The 22,262-nt window shown below is 43.8% G+C and overlaps 3 protein-coding genes and 1 pseudogene across 3 annotated transcripts in view; 3 read left to right on the plus strand and 1 right to left on the minus strand.

Moving 5' to 3' along the window:
• Positions 1 to 22,262, minus strand: part of LOC126568301 (microfibril-associated glycoprotein 4-like) — a 566,870-nt gene that overhangs the window by 126,983 nt on the left and 417,625 nt on the right. The window lies entirely within an intron of this gene.
• Positions 1 to 22,262, plus strand: part of LOC126568442 (histone H1B-like) — a 236,502-nt gene that overhangs the window by 79,398 nt on the left and 134,842 nt on the right. The window lies entirely within an intron of this gene.
• LOC126567647 (uncharacterized) lies at positions 330 to 2,732 on the plus strand (annotated as a pseudogene).
• On the plus strand, positions 18,582 to 19,760 carry LOC126567649 (phospholipase A1 member A-like). Its single transcript, XM_050223865.1, has 3 exons — positions 18,582 to 18,796; positions 18,866 to 19,473; positions 19,549 to 19,760. Exons 1-3 carry the CDS (start codon positions 18,582 to 18,584, stop codon positions 19,758 to 19,760), a joined length of 1,035 nt encoding a protein of 344 aa, XP_050079822.1.

The following is a 22,262-nucleotide window of genomic DNA, read 5'->3' on the forward strand; positions in this document are numbered from 1 at the left end:
ACAGCCTCAAACGGAAAAGATTTTACTTTCCAGTGTTGGAGGTTTTTGGATCAACCGAAATCATTCACCCATTTCGGTTGCCTTCGCTTCTTTGAACGGGTGCTTCATCCCATTGGATGTGCACGCTGTGATTTGTTCTACTTCTGTCAAAAACTTCACCAAATGAAGGTTACGCAATGTTGTGGGGCCTGTTACGGTTGCGTCCCTTGCATGACGTATGTTTTTGGCTATTTTTAATGCCATGTTGTCGTCTTCGTCAAGAGCAAGATGAAGGAAAAATTCGTACTAAGGCAAACGGATGAAAGTCAAACCGATTATAATCGTAAAGGATGGCAAACATGAACAGGTAATGAGGAATCGATACATAATTCGTCTCGTTTTGTGCATGTGTGATGGTAAACGTGCGCAAGAGCTCATGTGAACACAATTTAAATCAATTTCATACCTTTCACCTTAATTTTTTTGCTGATGAAATAATTATTATTTAACATCTGTATGTCCTCAGCAAAGCGTACCACCGCGTGCACTCTCTTTTCTATGAGCGGACTTATGACTGTGAAAAAAAAAAATCCGACAGCATTTTTCCTACTTACGATTGACACTTGACAAAACGTTTGATTGCTCCGCACACGCGCAGTTACAGTAACCAACACACATTAGCCCATGGGCTTTGCCTCAGTACTGCGAATATGTTTTTGATGCATTGGAGCTCACCCAAAACTGTGATCCTTTCTCTTTCGACCACCACCTCTAGAGTGGTTTATATGTTTGGCGCCACAGCTCAAGACTGCCCTGGGTTTAGCACGACCAGGGTGAATGGCAGAAAAAAACAAGCGAAACTGTAACAGGCCAGAATCTGCCAGGTACTCTCACTTTTCGGAAGTGGAGCACCGAGTGGGCCAACCCTAGCATTGTGTGGTAAATGCATTGTGCGCTGCTACCTGCTACCTAACCGACCATGGAGATCGCCATCGCATCTCCAGCGGCAGAAAGTGTCGCCCATTAAGTAATTCCAATGCCCTCTTTTACTCTACGGTGCTGGATGGCTGGATGAGGTCGGGCTCGATGATGTAACGATTATCGCTTCTACGTGGGGACCTCCGCATGATCACCCCCGTTGCCGTCCGGCGCCAGGGAACCCTCAATTGCTGGTCCGAGTGGGTCGCAATTTAGGCAGAGCAAATTAGATTAAAGATTTGGTGCGCACAACAATGAGGCACTTCCCGAGTTAGGAGAAATACGGTACGTACGGTGTGTGCGTTTCTTTCACTTCACTGAACCACAGATGAGGCTCGGAATGTTTGGAGAGAGCAAAGTGCCAGTGGAGTCGGTAAAGAAGTTTAATCGGCGTGCAATCGCTTTCCAGCTCGGTTTGCAACTCCGGGGATGGTTAGTGCCTTCGGGTTGGATAATCGGGCAATGCGCCCCGGTGGGGAAATTCCAAATTGAAGCCGATTACCATTAGCAGCCAGCGCCGGTGGCGGTGCAGTAGTGACGCCTGATGCAGCGCTACTCTGCATCGGTAGCGAACGGCAGCGAAATGGCACGTGGACTTTTGGAGTAGTGTCAGGAGAAAGAAGAAAAAAACCCAGCCGACGGGAAGGGTGAAAGAAATTCGACACCTGTGCAACGAATTCGCATTTCGGTTTAGCGAAGCGTCCTCTGGTGGGGAAGTGTTACACGACTGTCTCTTCCCCTAGCGGTATTCGTGTTGATCTGGTAGTATAAAACGATCCATTTCTTCGGAAGGAAGCATCAGTGATCTTTCGACAGCTCTTGCAACAACAACTAGCCACGAAACCACTAGCAATGAAGGTAAGAGGCATCTAAGGAACATCTCAATTCTGGGTCTCGTGAAGTGTTCTAACCAACTATTCTCCTCCTGTGATCAGGTATTCATCGTTCTAGCAGTGAGCATCGCCAGCATGGCTGGTAGCGGTTATGCCACGAAGGCATCCACCGACAAGAAAAAGACAGTCGACAAACGAAGCCCTTGGCAGTTTGGGTCCTACTACAGCGGATTTGGAGACAGTTTAGCGCGATCGGACGACGTACATGGACACGGAGTAGGCTCTTTTTCCGAGCAGCAGTTTGGCGGCGGTGGTGCTGGATGGCATCAGGAGTTCCAACCTCAGGCACAACACTGGGCTCAGTCTGGCGCATCCGACCACGAACCAAAGTCACTCGGCCATCCGGTTCAAGAATGGCACTCTGAACCAGCACCTCAGGCACATTTCGACGAGCATGTCCAACAGCAGCCCCAGTTCCATTATGGAGGCTCCTCTTTCCAGCAGCCTAAGGTAGAACAATCTTACGGCTGGCATCATCAGAATCTGCGCGACGAAGACTCCAAGGATTTTGGACTCCAGCACCAACAGCAACAGCTACATCAGAGCGGTGGATCATCCGGCGAGTGGCAACACGACGAAGCAAAGGATAAGGATGCTGGACATGGTGATTGGGCACCGATCTCGAGCGGTAGCTCCGATCTGTTCAAGGAACACTCGGCCCAATCAGTGGCGACTGAATCGAAGGAACATCATCATCAGGAATGGTCACCAGTGGAAGCGAAGACTGAGGAGCACCATGATGGACATCACCATACGAAGATCATCAAGGTGCCGTACCCGGTGCACATCGAGAAACCGTACCCCGTCTACATTGAGAAGCCGTTCATCGTGGAAAAACCTGTGCCACTGAAGCTGTACATTAAGAAGAAGCATCATCATTGAATGTATAAAATAGTCATGTCATGTAAGATAGGTTAGGAACGCAAATTCTTGTAACTAATTAAAGTGTGAATTCATAAAATGTTTTAAATCATTTGAAGCTGTTTGCTATTTAAGTTGAGATTCTAAAACCCATGAACTGTAACTCTTTTGGCCTCGTAAGTGTGAAAGGACGATATAGAATTCTTATAAAATTTTCTTCCAATTTTGTAGATGAATCTGCCAAACAAATGTCCAAATATTAGACAGACACATAGGAGATGTTTTTCCGCACCATTGGAACATATTTTTATGGAGTTCCAATTTTAAATTCAGTTCTATTTTATCTTTTCTGGGATAATTTAAAAATCGATTCACCAAAACACCTACCCACAAATACAAAATCAATACTTAATGTATCGATATCTACCAACACATTCACTTCTAAATGTACCGCATCCAATATAGCACGCCTCACAGCCAGAAATAGAATTCCATTCCAGCTTACAATCATATGCTCCGTACTCCATCCATTCCCTTAATGCTTTTCCCATTCACGGTTCACTGGACCAGGTAACAAACACAAACACATTGTGCCCCAATGCAAATAAATACAACCCGGAAAATGTTCGCACCAGACCCATCGCCAGCGACATCCTATTGTCGCCAACGAGCAATCGTTTGTTTCCGTTCTCTCGTGGCGCCAATCGCCGAAAGAAAGGGGCAAAAAAAAAACCGGCCCAAAATCTGTAACGGAAATGGTGTTGGTATCCATCGTTCGGGTATAGCAAAAGCGTCCGGCAAAGATTGCCCGACGACTCGGCCATTGATCTAGGCAATCCGGGTGCAAGCAGCCGGAAGACCCGTCCAGTCGTGCGTGCGATTTCTCACTGCTTTCTCGTCCATATCACGACCGTTCGTTTGATTCTCAGGAACAAACCCAGAAGGACTGAAGGATTCCAAGGATTTGGCCCAGAGCAGTGGTGATCGAAACGAGTACCAAGAAAGGAAAACAAAACCGAAACCTAAATTCTCCACCAGGAAAAGCGATGGACGCCACACGCAGAGAAAAAAAAACCTTATCCTTGGACAAAAAGATGAAAACTCATAAATGGTGGGGCACACAACACCAGCAAAGAGAGTAAAAAAAACGCACACGTTTAACACTGGGCAATGCGGGTTCCACCTTTTTCCAGCTTGTTTGTCCCTTTGTTACAGATAATTGAATATTCTTGGTTCGACCTTTTGTGCACCGTCTAACGCTGGTCTTACTTGCTTCGTTTCATTTTTTTCCCCAATTTTCCTCCTTTTTTGTGGCTCAATTCTGAGCACTTTTCATGGCGATTTATTTTTCCATCGCCAAACACATACAAGACCGGATATGGAATGTTGCACGCATCACGGTAGCTCCCGGTGCAGACCTTGAGAAATCAATCAGAGCTCTGATGGAACGCATCGGGGCGAAGGTCATTATCAAGTGGCGAACGATGTTCAACGATGTCGTTCTGCGGTGCGGTTTTCTAGCTGAAAGCCAATAATTTTCATTTCAACGCACAAATTTAATCACCATCGAAATGGCAAGCGCTCGTTAGCTTTGGACCAGCGGTGCACCGTTCGGCACTGAGATTGCGAGTGAGGGATGATAATTTTCTACTACACCCCCCTCCCCAAAATTCCCAGTAAGCCACGGCCTTTCGAACCTATCCGAAGAGTGTGCATTCGCTCAATCATCACATCAACCGGGTCGCCTCCCGGTCATCAAAAGCTGGCCGTTTCGGTTCGTACCAGCCGGATCCCGTCCTAGTCCTAGACGAAATAAAAAAGCACACACATAAACACACTGCCGAGAATGACAAATCACGACAGAGCACGGTTTGCACCGGGGGATGCATAATTATGTGGCAACAAGAGCAGAGTTTGTTGCGAAGGTGGTTTTAGGTGCTTTACGGATATAATTAAATTAATAAGAGAGCTCGTGTTTCTCCCATCCCGTGGGCTATTCCAAGAGTGATCTGTTGTTGTGAGCAGTAAGTCTGTTTAAAATGAAATCGATTTGACACCGATTTGGGAACGGGATGTTGAGGCATCGGTCAAAATACATAGCTTGAAAGGTGTTTATTTAGTGACAAGGTCGACACTAAACCTTGTACATTAAAGCGATTCTATGCAAGCCGAGCCACGCTCGAGTCGAAATAGTTTGGACAACATCGTCAGAAGAATGGATTTTCTACTTTTTTTGTTGCAGGTGCTCTACAAAAGCGAGTCCTAAGCTAGCTTAAACATGTAAAAATTCCAACCTACAACTTTTATTCCATATTGAACTTTTGAAACCTTTCTTTTATTTTCTTTTTGTCGATTTTGAGCCGTCAATTGGAGTGACGAACAGGAGCAAGGGTTCAATAGACATTCAAAAGCGATATTACAATTGATCTTGGTATCTTCCTCCTGGCTTAACGGGCTTCTAGGACAAGCCGCCCATTTGATGGCTTACATTGTCTTGGTATGTATTACCCTATCAGTGATCCATATTGGGCAGTCAAGAGCAGCGGTCCTGCCAAAAACTCTAGTCTAGATTTTCAAGCATCATGGGGCTAGAAGATGGAGGCAGTAGCCATATTAATACCTCTAGCAGTGAACTGCCTACTAAATATTCATCTGTATACGATGTGGTCTTTGCGAATGTCCCAAGTTGGTCTGGCCCAGTCTTATCACTCATGCAATGGAAATAGTCATGTAGATGTCCGAATAAAGTTGAATCCAGAATATTCGCAAAACATGTTGCTACTCTTACAATAAACGCTCCTACTTGTTCGCTAAGAACTGCATGCGACAACCGAGCCAAGATTAAGACGGTATCCAGTCGCGTATCACGCAAAACACGCCAAAGCCCGCACACTCAGCTTCAGTCGCCGGCAGACCAATTAAAACCTGCCAATCGCTAGCGGCACGCAATGCCTCGACCATGCCACGCCCGTTCGCTAATGCACTGCACTGGAATTGCAAATTGCTCAATTTACCCACCAAAGTGACCTTCCCTGTTTCTGTCTTAATCGTCAGCGAGCATCAAATTAAGTCACGAAACAAGCTCCACGGGGCTGCCGGGAACACAGCACGCGTGCATCGCTTTTCTAGCGAGTCGTAGGCAGCCTCTCGCACCGAAGAAAACTGGAGCCATGAGATACAACTTTGAAGCCACGGTGACTCGCGGCGACACCTTTCGAAGAATGATTGCTTTTGAGCAGCTTGAGCACACCGCGGTTGGCCCGCTGACCCAATGTGACTCCACAGGTCGCACATAAATCGAAAATCCCACAGGTGCGCACCGGTCGGAACGAGACTCACTTTCTTTGGACGGCTACCACCCGCAGGTGCGTTTCGTGATTTTGTTTGAGCATCATCATCATCTCGTACTTTCTTCGGGCTTGAGGAATTCCCTAAGAAAAACCACTGGACCCACGCGGTCCAGTCGAGAAATGTAAATCTAACAACAATAAACCCGAAACGCCAGTCAGTGTTGTCTGTTTGAAATTATAATTAACTTTTGAATCATAAATTTTCGTCTCGCCGTTTCTATTGATCCTAACTCACTGTCCAATCTACTACTGTCCATCATTTCGAACCCGATCGATGTGACCCATTTCTCAGGCCAAACCCGGCCAAAGAGTACACATCATGCGCTGCGTCGTGACGACGAACCCGGCTTACGAATCGGTTCGTTATTTTGCGACTATTTCATCGCTGCCGGGCATAATTTTTCTCCTACACTTGCACGCGCATTTATTAGTTTCGGCTGGGTGCTGTGGTCAAGCAATTCGATTATCGATTGCACTGCACACAGGACAGGTGAAAAGCGGCGCAATTAACCTCGCAACAGCGCAAGCGAGCGAGCGAGCGAGCGAGAAATCAATCATCTGCCCAACTTTGGCACGTAGGCACCGAAAGTGTCCTCTGCCGGGGTTGATGGTGGATCACGATTTTCGGTACTGTGTGACATCTGCCAACGGGTGCACTCTAATTGTGCATGACGTGTTTGGTAATTTGAAGACGCTATTCGTGGTGGAAGCTTTGCTGGAAAATAGGTCAAACATGATGTTGTTGAGCTTGTTGGGAAATAAGTTCGCATTTGAATTAGTATGCAATTTTTTACTATAGTTATTGTTGATTACTTATTGCAGAGTAACCGAATCAGTAGCCAAAAGTTACTATTTCTTTAAAGTCTTCAAGAAATATTCTTGAACACAGAATTGCATACTTTCAGGCTTATCCAAGCCAAACGAAATTAAGAAAGAAATAAAAACTTTATGTTTGAGAATAGCTTTGTGGATTCAAAATACAACGACCTGTATCAGAAAATTTCTTGAAGCCGGGTCCGTGTTCAGCAATCTTAAGGAACGCCCGATTCAAAAGCTTAACGCTATATAACTCAACTTATCTCAACGTGATACAGTCATGTGCACCAAAACGTTTCACCAGAACTCTCGAGCAAAGAAGTCATTCAATCTCGTACCACTTAGTGTCATAACAAAACTCAAATTTTTATCTATGTTGCACCAACACCACATGTACGCTAGCCATACTCCACATCCGCAAACTGATGCAAAGATAGAGCTGAATACAAATTTTACGCCCCAAATCGAGAAACGAAACCCTATCTTCGCCACAATGAATCTGCACATTCATCGGTAAGATATGCATCCTTGCCCGCCCACTAGCACGGGCCACGGTTTTGATTGATATGCCTTCAGAACTTAACCACCTCGCATGTCCGAATCCCCACCACCGGTAATACCCAGCACTCCGGGCAGCGCTCTATCGAGATGCTGAAAATCGGAAAGATGAAATATCTTTATCATTATGGCGTAACCTCCCAGCTTCTTCTTTCGATTGCTCAGCGCTCAGCACGGTGAAATAGAGTAATAAGAGCGCACGAAAAAAAAAAGGATAAGGCAAAAACGATCAGGATATCGATAGCCCTTCGGATGTACTGTGTAGCGCTGCCGGAACTGCTGCCAGCTGTTACCCGATAAGAGCCGTGAAAAATTGACTTGAACTCATTTTTATCGCAACCTTTAACCAGACTCCATTGCTCACCTCCCAGGCCAAGCTGTTTCATTTCGGTGCCTGAAGCTCCCCTCCATCCTCACCACATCCTTCTTGACCATCACGGACGGTGGACGTCCGATACGTGCTGGAGTGGGTAGTGGGCACAAAAACCAGTGCTCTTTATCGTTGGAGAATATCCAAGGATATACTCGAGCAAAGTGAACCCTCCGATCTCGATGGCTTGGGCGATTTAGCTCGAGAGTGTGTGGAAGTGATTTTCTTATTTTTATACAATTTTTTTTTCTTCTCTCGCTCTCCTGCTTAACCGGAATGTTAGCACAAGCACCAGCAGTACAAAATGCTCTTATTTATCATCCATCGGCTGACCGTGAAAGAATGTGCTGCCAAACGAATCGACAACGAAGGAGCGCGAGAGGACTCTTTGTACAGACCACCCATGTACGAAAAAGGGATACGACCAAATTTTCGTAACCTCAGCCCAGTTATTGAGTCCGGGCTATGGTGGGAAAACCTTCCGGACGCAACCAATTTATCATAACGAGCGTTCAAACCCACACTTATGGGGCCTGTGCTTGGCTCCGGTTCCCCTTACCCCTGGCCGGTCAAGTGGTGGAAAACGGTGTCGGTAGATGTGTGTGTTGGGTGTGTGTGTGTGAAAATTGAAACGCAAACGCCACTCACTTTTACCACTTTGAGCCACGATCCGGACCACCACGGTGCGGTCAGCGCCAAGGGGGCCAAAGAAAAGCCACCACTTTTGCAAAGCGAGAACGTTTTTTTATTTGTCTGTTTTTCTTTTTATTTTGATTTGATGAAAAACTGCACAAAAGCAGAGCCCAGCCTGTGCAGAGCAGTTGGCCCCGGGTGGCTTCCGGGTGCGGTTACGTGCATTCATTTATTAAGGTACGTAACCGATGGAAAGGATGGTCAGTCCATTTACTCTCCGCACTTCCAGCGTATCCTTTTTTTTTTTTTTGATTGGGGGAAGAAAAAATGCTTGTTCATTCTAAATACAGGAAGGGTTTTGTACAAAGTAAAGGACGCGATATACTCTGTAAGGTTAACAGTATGAGGTGTAAAGTTGAAACGATCTACCAGACTCTAATCAAGTCAATGTTGATGGTTCCTCTTCCTTTGTCCGATATTTCTAAAACTAAAACGTCCAACAAATAACTTTCTAAGAACAGAAGAAACTAATTAGGAACAATCAAAAGAGGATCATCAACTGAATCCGCGAAAGCACCTCAAACTTTATCTAAGAGATTAGTACCAAGGGAGAAATCTAGTACATTTTTTCAGAGATTCTTCTTGGCATTACGACGTCTAAGGTCACGCCGGCCATTGTTCACTAGACTTGCCGATATCACATATGCATCCACGTTTCCAATGGATCCAAGAAGATCGTCTGAAGCGACTCCGGGAGAATGAAAATTGAGGCTTAAATATGCTGACCGAGGTAAGGGAAAGGTTATTTGGCCCTTACCAGCACGCGATCGCTCACTCCGCGTACGGTTTAACTCACCACTGGATAGAGCATACCCATTCCAGGAGAACAGTTTCGGGGAGGATCCCCATATCAATGTGCGTGGTCTTCTAAATGTCCAACCTTCCATTGACCAAAGAGCTACTCATAGGAAGTTCCTTCTCTGTCGAAGTCCCAGGAAAGTTCAGGTCCCTGAGCATCTGCCTTTTTTTTTTTTTTTGCTGAAACTATGTTTCGCTCCTGCTAAGAGGGTGACAACCTAGGCCTCTGTTTTACAAGAGGTCTATTGTAAAAATCCAAAGCAATGAAGACAGTTTAGACAACGTCGTTGAAAGCAATGCATATTTGCCTCAAAATGTGGCATATCTTAAACAGTGTTGAATAGATAAAATAAAATCTCCTCACTCTACTCACCACGACATAATTGTTGAATCATCTACTCCTCTTTATCTCTACCAATTCAAACTAACCGGCTCTGCCAAATCAAATGCATTCCTGTGGTTCCTCTATCTGTATCACTATAATCTGATTCATTCCACACCATTTAAATTCCCGTTATTGTTCCCGCAATCTAATTTTAATGCCGTTTTGCAACCAACACCCCACAAGCACTGCTTTGTACAAATCCGTTTAATCTCTATAACTACAACCATGTTTATGTAATTGTTTTAGGCACCCATAAAACCCACACGATCACCGGAAAACGAGGAAGGAAAAAAAACCAAACCAAATGCCCATTTGTCTAGACCATTCCATGTGGAAAGTGCAGTTTCCACCGGAACCCCATTTAACCGAAAGGTCATAAAACTACGCATCATATTTTCCACTTTATCTTGTCCCCGGGACTTGTTCTTTTTTTATTAATCGCTTTTATTCCATTAGCGACCAGCAAAACAAAACAAATCACACCGCATCGGGCACAGGAATAACAATACGGCGCGGATTTCAGGATCCAGCAGTGGGTCAACAAAAAACTACGGATCAGAACGAAAGCTGAATTCGCGGGTGCAGCTTGCACAAATAAATCCCTTTACAAAATGGCCAATCAACAAGGCCAGCCCGCTGCACTGAGTAAACGGATTGCTCCTTTTTTTGTTGTGTTGGAGGGGATTTTTGTGTGTTTTCGATCCGTTGGATCGCGATTGTGTTATTCCGATTGTGCTTACCCCGTTCCACAATTCTACAGTTCGATGCGTTTTCTTGCATCCAATAATAAAAACCCCATACACACATACACACGCACTGCAGCCCAATTACTGTGCTCCCGGATAACGATCACGCACTTGACCATCCTTGGTTTGGTGCCAGTGCATTCGAACAATACGTCCGCGCGTTCCATTAGATCCACCGCCGTGGCCACCCTTTTTGTCGGGGGAGTGTTGATTTCCTGTCAATCCTGTTGCCAAATCGCATGGAACTACACGAGGCTCGCAATGGTCATGTGATTCGTACTTGATTTTGCTGTTTTTTTTTTCGTTTCACTCATTGGCAGCAATCACATCTCCGCCAATCGCCCACGGCTAGAAGCTCGAAGAAAAAAAAAACATTCACACAACAATGGATGAAATTGTGTGAGCCAATCTCGCCATCGCTAAGGGTGAAAATGCGTGTCCCAGGGGGGAAAACTCCCGTGCGAGAAACGCGAAGAGAAAAAGGAATGAAAAGTGTAAGCATTATCCGGCTGGGACAAAGTTGATACGACGACGATGCTGGTATGTTTCGGGGCCAACGTTCATCCATTACCATGGACAAGGGTGCTGTTTCGGCTTGCCTTTCTGGCGCGTTGGCAACCCTTAATCCTTCGGCGGTAATCAAGCACAGTTTCGCGACCGCCAAGCATGGATGGTGTGGGTATGAGTGCTTGTTTTTTTTCTGTAGCTGCTGTATGGTCCGCTTTGATCGTCGCCATTCCGATGCAGAGATATGGACGCACGCTCACTCAAATGGAATATTAGATTAAATTATTAACACAATATTCCGTCCTCGTGGACGTATGGGCCACCAGTAGTACCTTTACTCCCCTTTCGATTTTTGTCCCCTTACTGTACATTTTGCATTTCATTCGCTGATTGAAGATGAGTAAGGATCTTTACCACGAAGATACATCAACCCTTCGACGTTGAAATGCAGGAAGTATCGAGGATGCAATTCTTGATTTTATGAAGCAAAAAAGATCACTTGAAAAAAAAATTGCTACTTGATTTAACAATTGCATGAAATGTGATCATATTTCTCTCCTTTTGTTATGTTTTCTCTTTTCTATTGTTTGTTGAATACATTTCAAATTTTGTAAACCTAAAGTTTTTTCTGTTACCTAAACTTGTTTCTGTTGTTTGTTACTTTTGTCATTTATTTAAAAAATTTCCTATGTTTATCTCTTTGAAGAAATACCTTTTGCATGGCAGTTTTTAGTTTCTAACATTTTGGTCATGTTTGATGAAGACTTGTCATTTGTCACAATCGAAAGGGTTTATTGTGACGTTGCTGTGGTCCATTCAATCTACTTCGATCAGTCACCGTATCCTTTGAGTGCTATAAAATAGACACACACACACACACTCAAGTACGCAACTCACGAATGCAGTCCTGTAGCCGCCAAACGATGCGATAACTTCGTTGTGACATGCAAAACGAAAACCCATCTCCATTAGAATTGAAATAAAAAGCCCACCATTGTTTTAATCAATTTATTGTTTTTGTTATGCTTCGTTGACGAGCGGTTTTTACTCTCTTTCTCTCTGCCTCTCTCTCTCCCCCCCCCCCCCCTCTTTTCCCCGTCATCCAGCAACTGAAACTCAATGTTACACTTTTTCATGCCCATTTGCAGTAGTTTTTGTTCTATTAATTTCTTCCATTGCCATTGCTTGTGGTTCACGTGACCTCGCCTCGGTGCGAGGATATCGTCCCCGGCTGGATGGGAGGTTTCAACTTTATACCGGAATGCAATACCGATGCGGTCGACGAGCAAATGATGGATGAAAATCGTTTCTGCCAGTCCGTGGCGGTCGCAGCATTTGAGCGAACTTTTTTCTTTCCACCCACGCGTGCAACGGCCAGTCGTACCCGAGGTTGGTGGTTAAAAACGTTTAAATAAAACATCAATTCAATGCCACGTTTCAGACACGCTGCAGATGGGGGGAGGGGGGGGGGGTTTGGGGCGAAGGCCGGAGGGGGTAAAAGAGAGTCATGAGAGTACCAAATGGAAAATAAAGGAAAAATATGGCACCACAATACAATTCAAGCATCCGGGGCCCCAGCGCGCGAATCCCTTTCAAAGCCGTGTACTTCAAGGACGATCCCCGACGACCGGGTTTCCGTTTCGCGTTTTACGCGACCATAATCGTGACAAATTGTCGAATATATTATACCAATATTTATCACTTGCATTTGTCAATTTACCGTCAATGGAAGCAAAAACGATAGACTTTCCTTTTTTTTCCCCTCCCATTAGGCGCATGTTTCTTGTTTGCTAATTTACGTTTTAAAGGCGTGGTGGTTTGTTTTTTGCTTATATAAAAAATTAAAACTTTCCTCCCTGCCTCAAATTTTACATCGAGAGCGCAATCAATCGTATGCTCTTTTATCAATTTCCGAAGAATTTACACCAAAACCTGTTCATTTCCCTAAACCGAAATAAAATGAACCTTTCACACGCACTCCATTAACACCAGCCCAGCGCAAACTGACGCACTTAAATACTCCGGATCTGGTATTTCGAGAGCCGTTCCATTAAAAGCACCATCCGTACCTGAGTTACGACCGTTTGGAAAAGGGTAATGTGTGCCGTCATACGGCCGCCACGTCAAACGGTACGCTACTGACCGCCAAGCACGCTAATGTATTCATTCCATGATATGTCAACCGGGCAGATAGTGACTGGCCTTACTATCGACCCCGCAAAAGGAAAAGGAAAAATTCCTCCCAACGTGTGTCCAGGAGCTCGCCAGCAGCAAACTGAAGGGCAACGGTCGATATCGTTTGCAGGGAAAATTACAACCGAACACCGGCGAACGGAAACGTATCCCCGCGGGAGAACTTTACACGGAATATATTCTTTTGTGTTCAAAAGTGTCCTGAAAGTCCTGCCGTCGCGTGTTTTTTTTCCCCTGCAAATGATGGCTGAAGCAAATGTCAGTTGGGGGAAGCCAAACACCTTTCGGATAGTTGTCATTAATTGTTTGACTCTTCAATAGATGTTTTCTCAATTTTCAATCAATCTTCTCTTGAGTTTTGTACATTTATTTTTAAATTATTTTATTCAAAATTTTTATCATTTCATGGGGGCGCCCGGTGGTGCACGCGACAACACCGCTGGTTTTCACACGACAGGACCGGGCTTCGAATCCCATCCCGTAGGGAGGACTGACTATCCAACTACGTGGTATCGGGAAGAGTCTTGTAAGCCATTTGATAGCCGGTGTGACCTTAGAGGTCGTTAAGCCATCTTTGAATTCATTCTTCGATATATCTGTTACATGCTTTGTACAAGTTGTATTATATTGTGAAGAATATAATGTATATAAGAAAGAGACCTTGGTTTATCTCTCCTGAGGGTTTAAGTATATAATTGGAATGTCTGATGTAGCTAGGGCTAGCTAGGAAGTAGCTACGAGTGATAAAAACCGAGCTATTTATGTAGAAAAAATATATGTTTTTGTTGGTAAATTCTTATAAATAAAATAGAGAATTTTTATGCAAAATCTAAACTCACTTTTGTATCCTTGCATCATCCATTGGCCAGATTACCCTATAAGAAACAATATGCAATCCTTTTCGGAACTCTTTTTAATTAAACCATGCTTATCCTTTAAGGTAATGATAATATTTTATTTTTTGCTGTGATAATCCGATTTAATTAATATTCAGAAATACACTATACTGCATACATTTTTCATATGGTTTGCTGCAATACTCTACAGGTACTAAATGTTGTTTTACCGGTAGCATTTAACTATCATTAATATCCTGAAAAATAGAGCCTAATTTTTAAATGTTTTCCCAGTTGATTCACGCAAGTACACACAGTTGCCAATATGTCTTTACTATTTACCACCATACCGTTTACCCTATTCGGTAGATTCCATTTCGATTCCGTTAGTAACAGGAATTTTCATGCTCCGCATCCTCACCCACCCCACGTCAGCACCACAAATCCCGGAAGCTCGCACCACATGCAGTCCAGCCGAACGTCCGGACTGGCGCAATTTAAATCCCTCAACATGGCAGCTACTTGACCCGGTAGGAACTGTTAACATGACCCCATTAGGGTGGTCGGTGTTAGCGGCAGAAAAATAATCTCAACTTGCCCCCAAACACCCCCCCCCCCCCTTGCTAGTCTCCCCTCATAAGAATCCTTCCAATCCTTCCGATTCCGAAACGATTGCTACCCAGAAGTATCCATTTGTGGCACGGCGTTTAACCATAAAACGATACACGCCACCCCAACTACTTCATGAGTTCGGTGTAAAGTGCTTAGCATACAGACACATACTCCCTAGCACCTCTCTCTCTCTCTCTCTCTCTCTCTCTCTCTCTCACTGCACCACATGGAAAATTCGCTTTTCCGAGGGAAAATAAAAAGAGCGAAAAACAAAACAAAAATGAACCATGAAATGCTTTACCATGGTCCTTATGCAAACAGGTCTCCCGAGCAAATGGTGCTGGACAATAGGAAAAATACACCTGAAAAACACACGTCCAGAATTTCATGCGGGATGTAAGTGAAGGGACGAGAGAGAAGAAAAAATTGCGTCTATTAATTTTAAGCATTCCTATTCCGGTACCGCCAACCGGACACACAAGCATTCGCTGGACCTTTTAATCCAATTAATTTTCATTACAATTATTTAGGGTTTTTTTTTTCTAGTCGGCAGGCATAAACGCCTCCCAAACATGTGGATAGATTTTAATACATAGAAAAAAAAAAACACGGGCAGGTGACAGATGGGGGACTATTTGCATTTTTTTTAAATTTTGTTGCAAACGAAGCGTTTAGGGAAAACAAGGACACAAAAATTGGAACCTGTTTTTAAGGTTTGTTTGCTGTTACGCTTGTCTTGTTTAAGTGTACTAGGCTCCTAGGGCACAGCGGGAATTTCAGGAAAAAAAAAGTGTAAAACTCGTGCTCATTATGAATTTTAGTTTTTCATGTACAATCATTGATTGTCTCTGTTTGTATTTGATTTTTGTGAACAATATTTTAAGTTGTAAATTTATTTCTTCGCTTATTCCGAACCGAATGGTAATGTGGCTGGAACTTTTAGTATATGATGATGTTTCTTATAGTTTTAGTAATGAAAGTAGTTGTAAAATGCTTCTTTTTTACTTTTTTGTATACATTTAAATGCCTTTTTGGACGTCATCCAAAGATTTTTCAACGTTAATTAAAATTATTTCCATCGTTATTTTAGCTCCTGTTCCAACAAATACAGCAAAGATTAGCAGGTATTCGACCATACTGCAACCTCAGGCCCTATAATCAAAATACACTGCTAGCCGCGTTCGAGAGGAAAATGCTAAGAAGGCGCAACAAGGACAAGCTCTATAAGCAAGTAAGACTCAAGAGATTTACTAACCTTCGTTTCCTTTATCTACTTTAAATAATATTCTGTGTAAATGCACTTATCCATAACACCGAAAAATATTACCCATTGTGCGACAAGGATCAAAAAGTCGTACGTAGTGAAGATTGCAATACAGAAAGCAGTTACACCGTGCACCAGATGCTACTCATGCTTTGTCATATAAATATATTAAACACCTTCGTCCGTACCTTTATCCGGTAAGCACTAATTTCCACGCTGAAAAAAAAGAAAGTTCTTACTCTACCTTGCCTAGAAAACAGCAAAAATGGTCAAACTTTTCTTCCCATTTTCGAGCATGCCTCCTTTGTCGAGTTGTTTTTCCACCCGAGGTTCGTTTTTTGCAACGGTTTTTCGGACAACAACATCAACAGCATGCCTCCCGCTCCTCCCGGTGTATCTATTTCACCAGGACGATGGCTGATTACTCAACCCGTAGCTAATTTGGTTGTGCTAGCGAGCGGGAAAACTTTAGCCACCCATCCACAGCCACGAGAACGAGAGCCAAGAGCCTTCCCTTCATGCGGGTGAATATCCCACGTTCCGCGTGAATCCGGGCGAATGTTTTTGTTCCTGGCCACCCTTTTTTTGTTCGTCGTTGGTTGGCGCTTCCATCTCACTGCATTTGTTTGTCCGGCAAGGGTTTGGATTTTTCACGTTTAATCTTTCGCTTTGTTTTCTTTTTTCGTTTTCGTTTTCCTTTTATTTTACTGGCCAGTGTGTGTGTGCATCAAAGCGTTGCGTTACCATTGCGATGAGGCCGCCAGCCAGCGTGACTTCTGTACTGGCCACCGAACCACCTACGCTAACCACCCGGAAAGGTTTCCAAGGCAGTAAACATCGCAGGAAAAGCATGGTTGAGAACAGTTTTTCCGAAAGTAAAATTTAAGACTATCCTGTGTTGTTTGTACCTTCCTGTTCATTCGCTTTTCAAACCTGGGAACTGTAAATGTAGCTGGCAAAAATAGAAAAACAGACTTCAGAGACTTCTCCACCCGGGGTTCGTCCTATCATTCATCACCAAGATTTGATTGTGTAAGTCTTAAATGGTGGACTACCTAGTACGGTTAGTACGCACCGTCATAGCAACGCCAACCCTCATTCGCATGCAACTCATCCCTAATTCAATGCCCGTACAGACTGGGCAGGAAATTACTTTAACGTCCAACGAGTCTATCCCCTTGAACCGAGCCGAGGTGAACGGTTTTGGGGCAAAAGACGTCCCGCCGCTCCCAATGCGTTGTGCTTTAGGCTTAATTATCGATCGGCATGAATAGCCTGAACTGAAACGCTGGAACAAATACACACAATGTGGAAGTCACCGACTGTACTTCACGTACGGGAACGAAAAGCTTCTCTTTTTTTCTCACACCTATAGGGAAGTTTCCGCGGAAGAAAAACCGCCATAACAAATTGCATGCATATTAACGCAGACGTGACGATAGTATAAATTTTCACGCCTTCTCTCATGCACCCTGAAGCCGGATGGCAACGAAAAGTGAAAGTGAATAAAAAGCGTAAATATTTCGTTCGTCCTAAAATATTTGTCCATTTTTCATCACGCGTTAGTCGCCCAACCTCGCCAACAAGGGGGAGATATGGCGCCATATGCTGTGAATGTGGGGCGATTTTTTTCCTTGCTTTTCCAGCAGCAGCAGCAGTCGGGAACGCAACTGTCCGCTGCAGAATTCGGTGCGAAACTAAATTCCTCGTGAGACGGTTCGTGAAAAGGTTCATCCCTGTCGTCGCTGACACGAACGAAGCGTGTTCATCCCGAAGGATAATATAGCCAGCAGGTGAGCAGTGCGATGAGAATTTTATTCACCAGTGAGAGAAAAGGACCTGATTTATTTCAAACAAGAGGAAAGCTCTTTAGTGAAAGCTTCTGAAGGAAGTGAAATTCGGTTGAAATATTTCGAAAAAATTATATTAACGCACTAATAGGGATTTTTACTATATTGATTATTGAGCATAAAAAATTCAGTAAAAGGTAAAGTCCTTGTTGTCCTTGCTACTACGGGATAGAACTTGCCGATTATTCTTGGATTCGGTGCCAACCTGACCGAGCTTGGAGTGTCACTGCTGCCTGACTGCTGAAAAATATTCTTGTTTGAACTGTCCACGACATAATTACTGCTTCTTTGCAGTACAGTCCTAATAAATCTAAGGATCGACTAGAGAAGAAGAACCACTACACAATAACAGCTAAAAATCCACAAATCATCCATGTCATATCTGTATTACCGGATCAACAATAAATGTACATCGCTGGATAATAAATCCCTTTTGATGTATAATCGTTATATCAAATATATCAAACATTTTACGTAAAATATTATACCAAACATGTATTTAAATTAATATCCAACGCCAAACACTCGCATCTAAATCTGCCAGTGCGAAGAAAAAAACCCAAACTAAATGACTGCACCTTATCGCACAACCGCTGTAAGCAGTTTACATTTGCAAAACATGTGTCAATGAAACAGTTTTTTTTTTGCAAGTGACACACACACACTTATTACATCATTTCCCATCCAAAAACTTACACCCAAACAAACGTTCGTCATAACTGTTTTTATTTGCAATTAAATTACGACAACAAAACAGCACCTGCCTCATATAACATTCGTTGCGCTGTCGAAAAGACAAACATTTGTCGGGCAGCAGTGAAACAACGGAGGCAACTGACCGAATTAACCTACTCAATTCATTTGCGACCGCTAGCAGCTAGTGTAGGTCGGCATGGAGTCATCTTGCATCGCAGTGGTTGCAGTTATTCTTCTGCTAGCAAACGCCAACATTAAAGCTCTCCCAACGTTTGATATTGGAAACATTCAAACTGTGAAGCAACTGTCGAAATCCTGGGCACAAAATCTCCACCAGTTTAACATTTCTTTAAAGGAGGAGTTTGAATTGCGACCGATTTGGGAAGATGTGTCGTTCTGGTGCTTCAACAGGTAAATCAACGACGAGAACGAGCCTTTTTCGTTTGTGTTGTGCTCAAATTATTATTCATTTACCCACAGGAAATCAAACAAATTCCGGTTAACCCTCGGTGACTACGCAGACTTCCGTGAGCTGTTGCAGAGAAACCGTTCGACCGTACTGTTTGTCCACGGATGGCTACAAAACAAGCAACAATTTGCAGATGGTGCGAAACGGCTAGCGTTAGCCGTGGCCAATCGTAACTATTGTGTGGTAGATTTTGAACCACTCGCCACGGTGGAACTGCAGCTGTTCATTAACGCAGTCTCGCTCCGAATTGCCACCTATCTGGCTGGGTTTGTCCAAAGCCTCGGTACTATCGACATTCCTCCGGAACAAGTCACACTCGTTGGGGAAGGTGTTAGCGCCCATCTGGTGGGACAAGCAGGCCAACTACTTGGGGGACATCTTGGTTCCATTGTTGGGTTAGATCCATTGGGACCATTCTACACGGTAGGACCGATAGTACAGTGCCGTCGCTTCACCCTAGACCCAACCGATGCTCAATTCGTACAGGTGTGGTACAGTTCGATCGGTCAGCTGGGTTCGTCCGCTCCGTTGGGACATCAGAACATCTACGTTAACGGTGGCATTCATCCGCAGCCCTGCTGTTCCTGCTTTACCAAAGTTTTTGGTACATCCAACCTGTGTAAGTGTGAAAATATGTCCTCTCGTACGCTCTCCAGGATCTGTTCCTTTCTCACCATAAAGTCCTTACGTACAGTAACACAGCTCTGCAGCCATTACTTTGCGGTGGAAGTATTTAAAGCAACGCTCGACCCATCCATTGACCTACTCGCTACGAAATGTCCCAGCTACAAACACTTTCTTGCGGGTCGCTGCCAAATACGACCGACGACACGCGTCACCGACCAGGAAGGAACCGAGGCAGGGAATTTCTATCTCGAAACGTCCTGTAAGCCACCGTACCTTTAATGTGCGACGAACCTTGGGTGTGAATAGAAGCGGGAAAGCATTCTTCCTAAAGAAAGCTTTTGCCAAACGTCAATACAGTCGACGCTGTCTGGGACACCGTTTTCTGACACACCGTAAGCATGATGCATTCAGCCAACGTTTTCGCTTTCGGTGATCAATTTAAGTTAAGCAGCTTATCACGGGCTCGGGTCGGTAGATGCTGGAATCCTTTCGGAAGAACGAGACTGCAGAGGATTTTATGTTTAAACGCTGTAAATAATGGTGTAAATAGGTCAGAAGTTTGAATGTTCAATTTAATATTTATTTAAAAGTTATTTTGTTTAAAATTAGTTTTAAAGTCGTTGCCAAGATTAATAAGAGTTAAAGTACAAAACCAAAAATTATTGTGCAAATGCAATCTACTCGATTATTCTGTCTAATTGTAGTCTAATAGCGGTATGCATTGTGAAAGATTTAAAAGAACAGCCAACACTTACGATTATCCATTGCATTGCCCTTTGCTACTAATGGACTGCAAGTATAAAAACCGCTAATAACTATCGTCTTCCTCAAGCTCAAGAGTGTCTCTACACGGCAAAACAAAACAAACAAAAGCTTGCCAGCAGTGATGCAATCCGTTGGCCAACAAGAACTGTACGTTCAGCAAGATGGCATTTTGTTTTCGGTTGCTTTCAAACCATCTTCAGCTTCTTCCTTCCTTTAACCACAAAACTGTTTCAAAAATGGGAAAGTGAATCAACAGACCGAGGACGAGACCGCCGGCTGATGCAGCTCACCCAGCAACAGCAGCAGCACCAGCTGAGCAGGGACTTTCTTCGGCACACACAAAAACCGAAGCAAGGATCCAACAGTGCAACTTGCGTTGGTTTCGAAAACTTTCCTTTAAATGTCGTCTCGTACCGCATACCCTCACCGCCCTAAATCGCCTGGTCTCATTGGATGCAACACCCGTGGACGACACTTCGTGAGCACATTCGAAGTGGCTGTGGTTTCTTCCTTCCACACTGTTCGCCCCATTTCGCATGCAGACGGACATGACCAGAAACAATCAGCTTCAAAAAGAGTTACATCGGAGCAACATAAAAACATACTGAGCGAGGCAGGAATCACTTGCCTGCCCACACACAGGCCGTGCGACAACTTGGACGGCAAAGGAAACTTTTCGCTTAAAAAACTTTCCTCTGCGGATGGGGTTTTCCAACGGTGGCAAGTTTTCTAACGCTTCACAACTATTTTCCCGCGCCTGTCCAGAGACTTCCATCTGCCCTAACTCCCCTCGCTACCCTCTTAACTTTCCTTTTGGCATTGTTTTCAGTTGACTCGGGTACGTTTTCACCCATTTGTGTCCTTGTCTAACACAATTCTTTCCTATCACAGTGTCCTCGGTTTGCTAACAGCTGCTACATCCTGTCCACCATGGTAACATTTTTCGTTTCGCTTTCTTCAGGAAGCCTTTAATGCAGTTTTGGCTTTTTCTTTCGTTGGACTTGATGCACTTATTGCACAAACACACATGTGCAGCCCAAGCGATCGATGGTGAAAGTTTTCGATTCTGCTTATGTGGTATAAATTACATTACGGGATAAGTGAAATTTGTACAAGATATCAAACTATTTTGATTAAATATTTTGGCTTTTCAAGTTTTATTTTTCTAAATGTAATTATTTGGGATTCCAACAGTAATGTGAATAAGATGCAAACTAACATTCGAATTTCGTGTTAGCACGCAATGCGGATTGCATACAAAACGCTTGAATACAATTCCATACAATTGCATACCTCGCAGGCGCTAATGCTAGGCTGATGCTAGCGCCATCTATCTCTCACATTTTGCATACGCTTTATGGCGTCCTCTGTTAGAATATTCAGCAACAATAAGAAAATTCTTATTTTCGCCACAATTTTCCAAGCTGTGAAAAATATCGGTTTCATGAATATATTTCACCAAGTGAAAACTAAACCAAAACTTCCACTATTGTAAGGGAGCTTATAAGGGGTGAAACTTGAGTGGATGTTTCGGTTTCATATTCCAATCGTTGAGAGTGTTGCATCTTTCTCTAACGACATACCCTTCTAGCCATCACTCGCTTCGGTTGATAGAATCCATTGGGGCTTCGAGATAATCATCAGAGCAATTTAACAGTTTGTTGATAATTATCTTACCTTATCCATCCATTTTTTCGCGGTTTTTATTAAACACCTCCTTCTTCTTCGGCTGTACAACATCATGCGAGGCCCAAGACTCACAGGTGGATAGTCTATCCTGTGCACTAAGTTGCGATCCGGATGGGATTCGTCATACGGATCTACCGTGTGAAGACCAACACTGAACTTGTTAAATTTTTTAGCATACATTTTACAAAACTTTTCACTTTATTCAAAACTCCTTCCAGAGCGTTCAACAAAATCAATCGATGAACATAGTTGTATATCAACAACCCATACCTCATGCCCGATCGTTCAATAGCCGATTATCGATCATTAATTTAAGCCATCCCAATG

Source organism: Anopheles maculipalpis, chromosome 2RL (assembly GCF_943734695.1).
Source record: "Anopheles maculipalpis chromosome 2RL, idAnoMacuDA_375_x, whole genome shotgun sequence".
Classification (NCBI taxonomy): domain Eukaryota; kingdom Metazoa; phylum Arthropoda; class Insecta; order Diptera; family Culicidae; genus Anopheles; species Anopheles maculipalpis.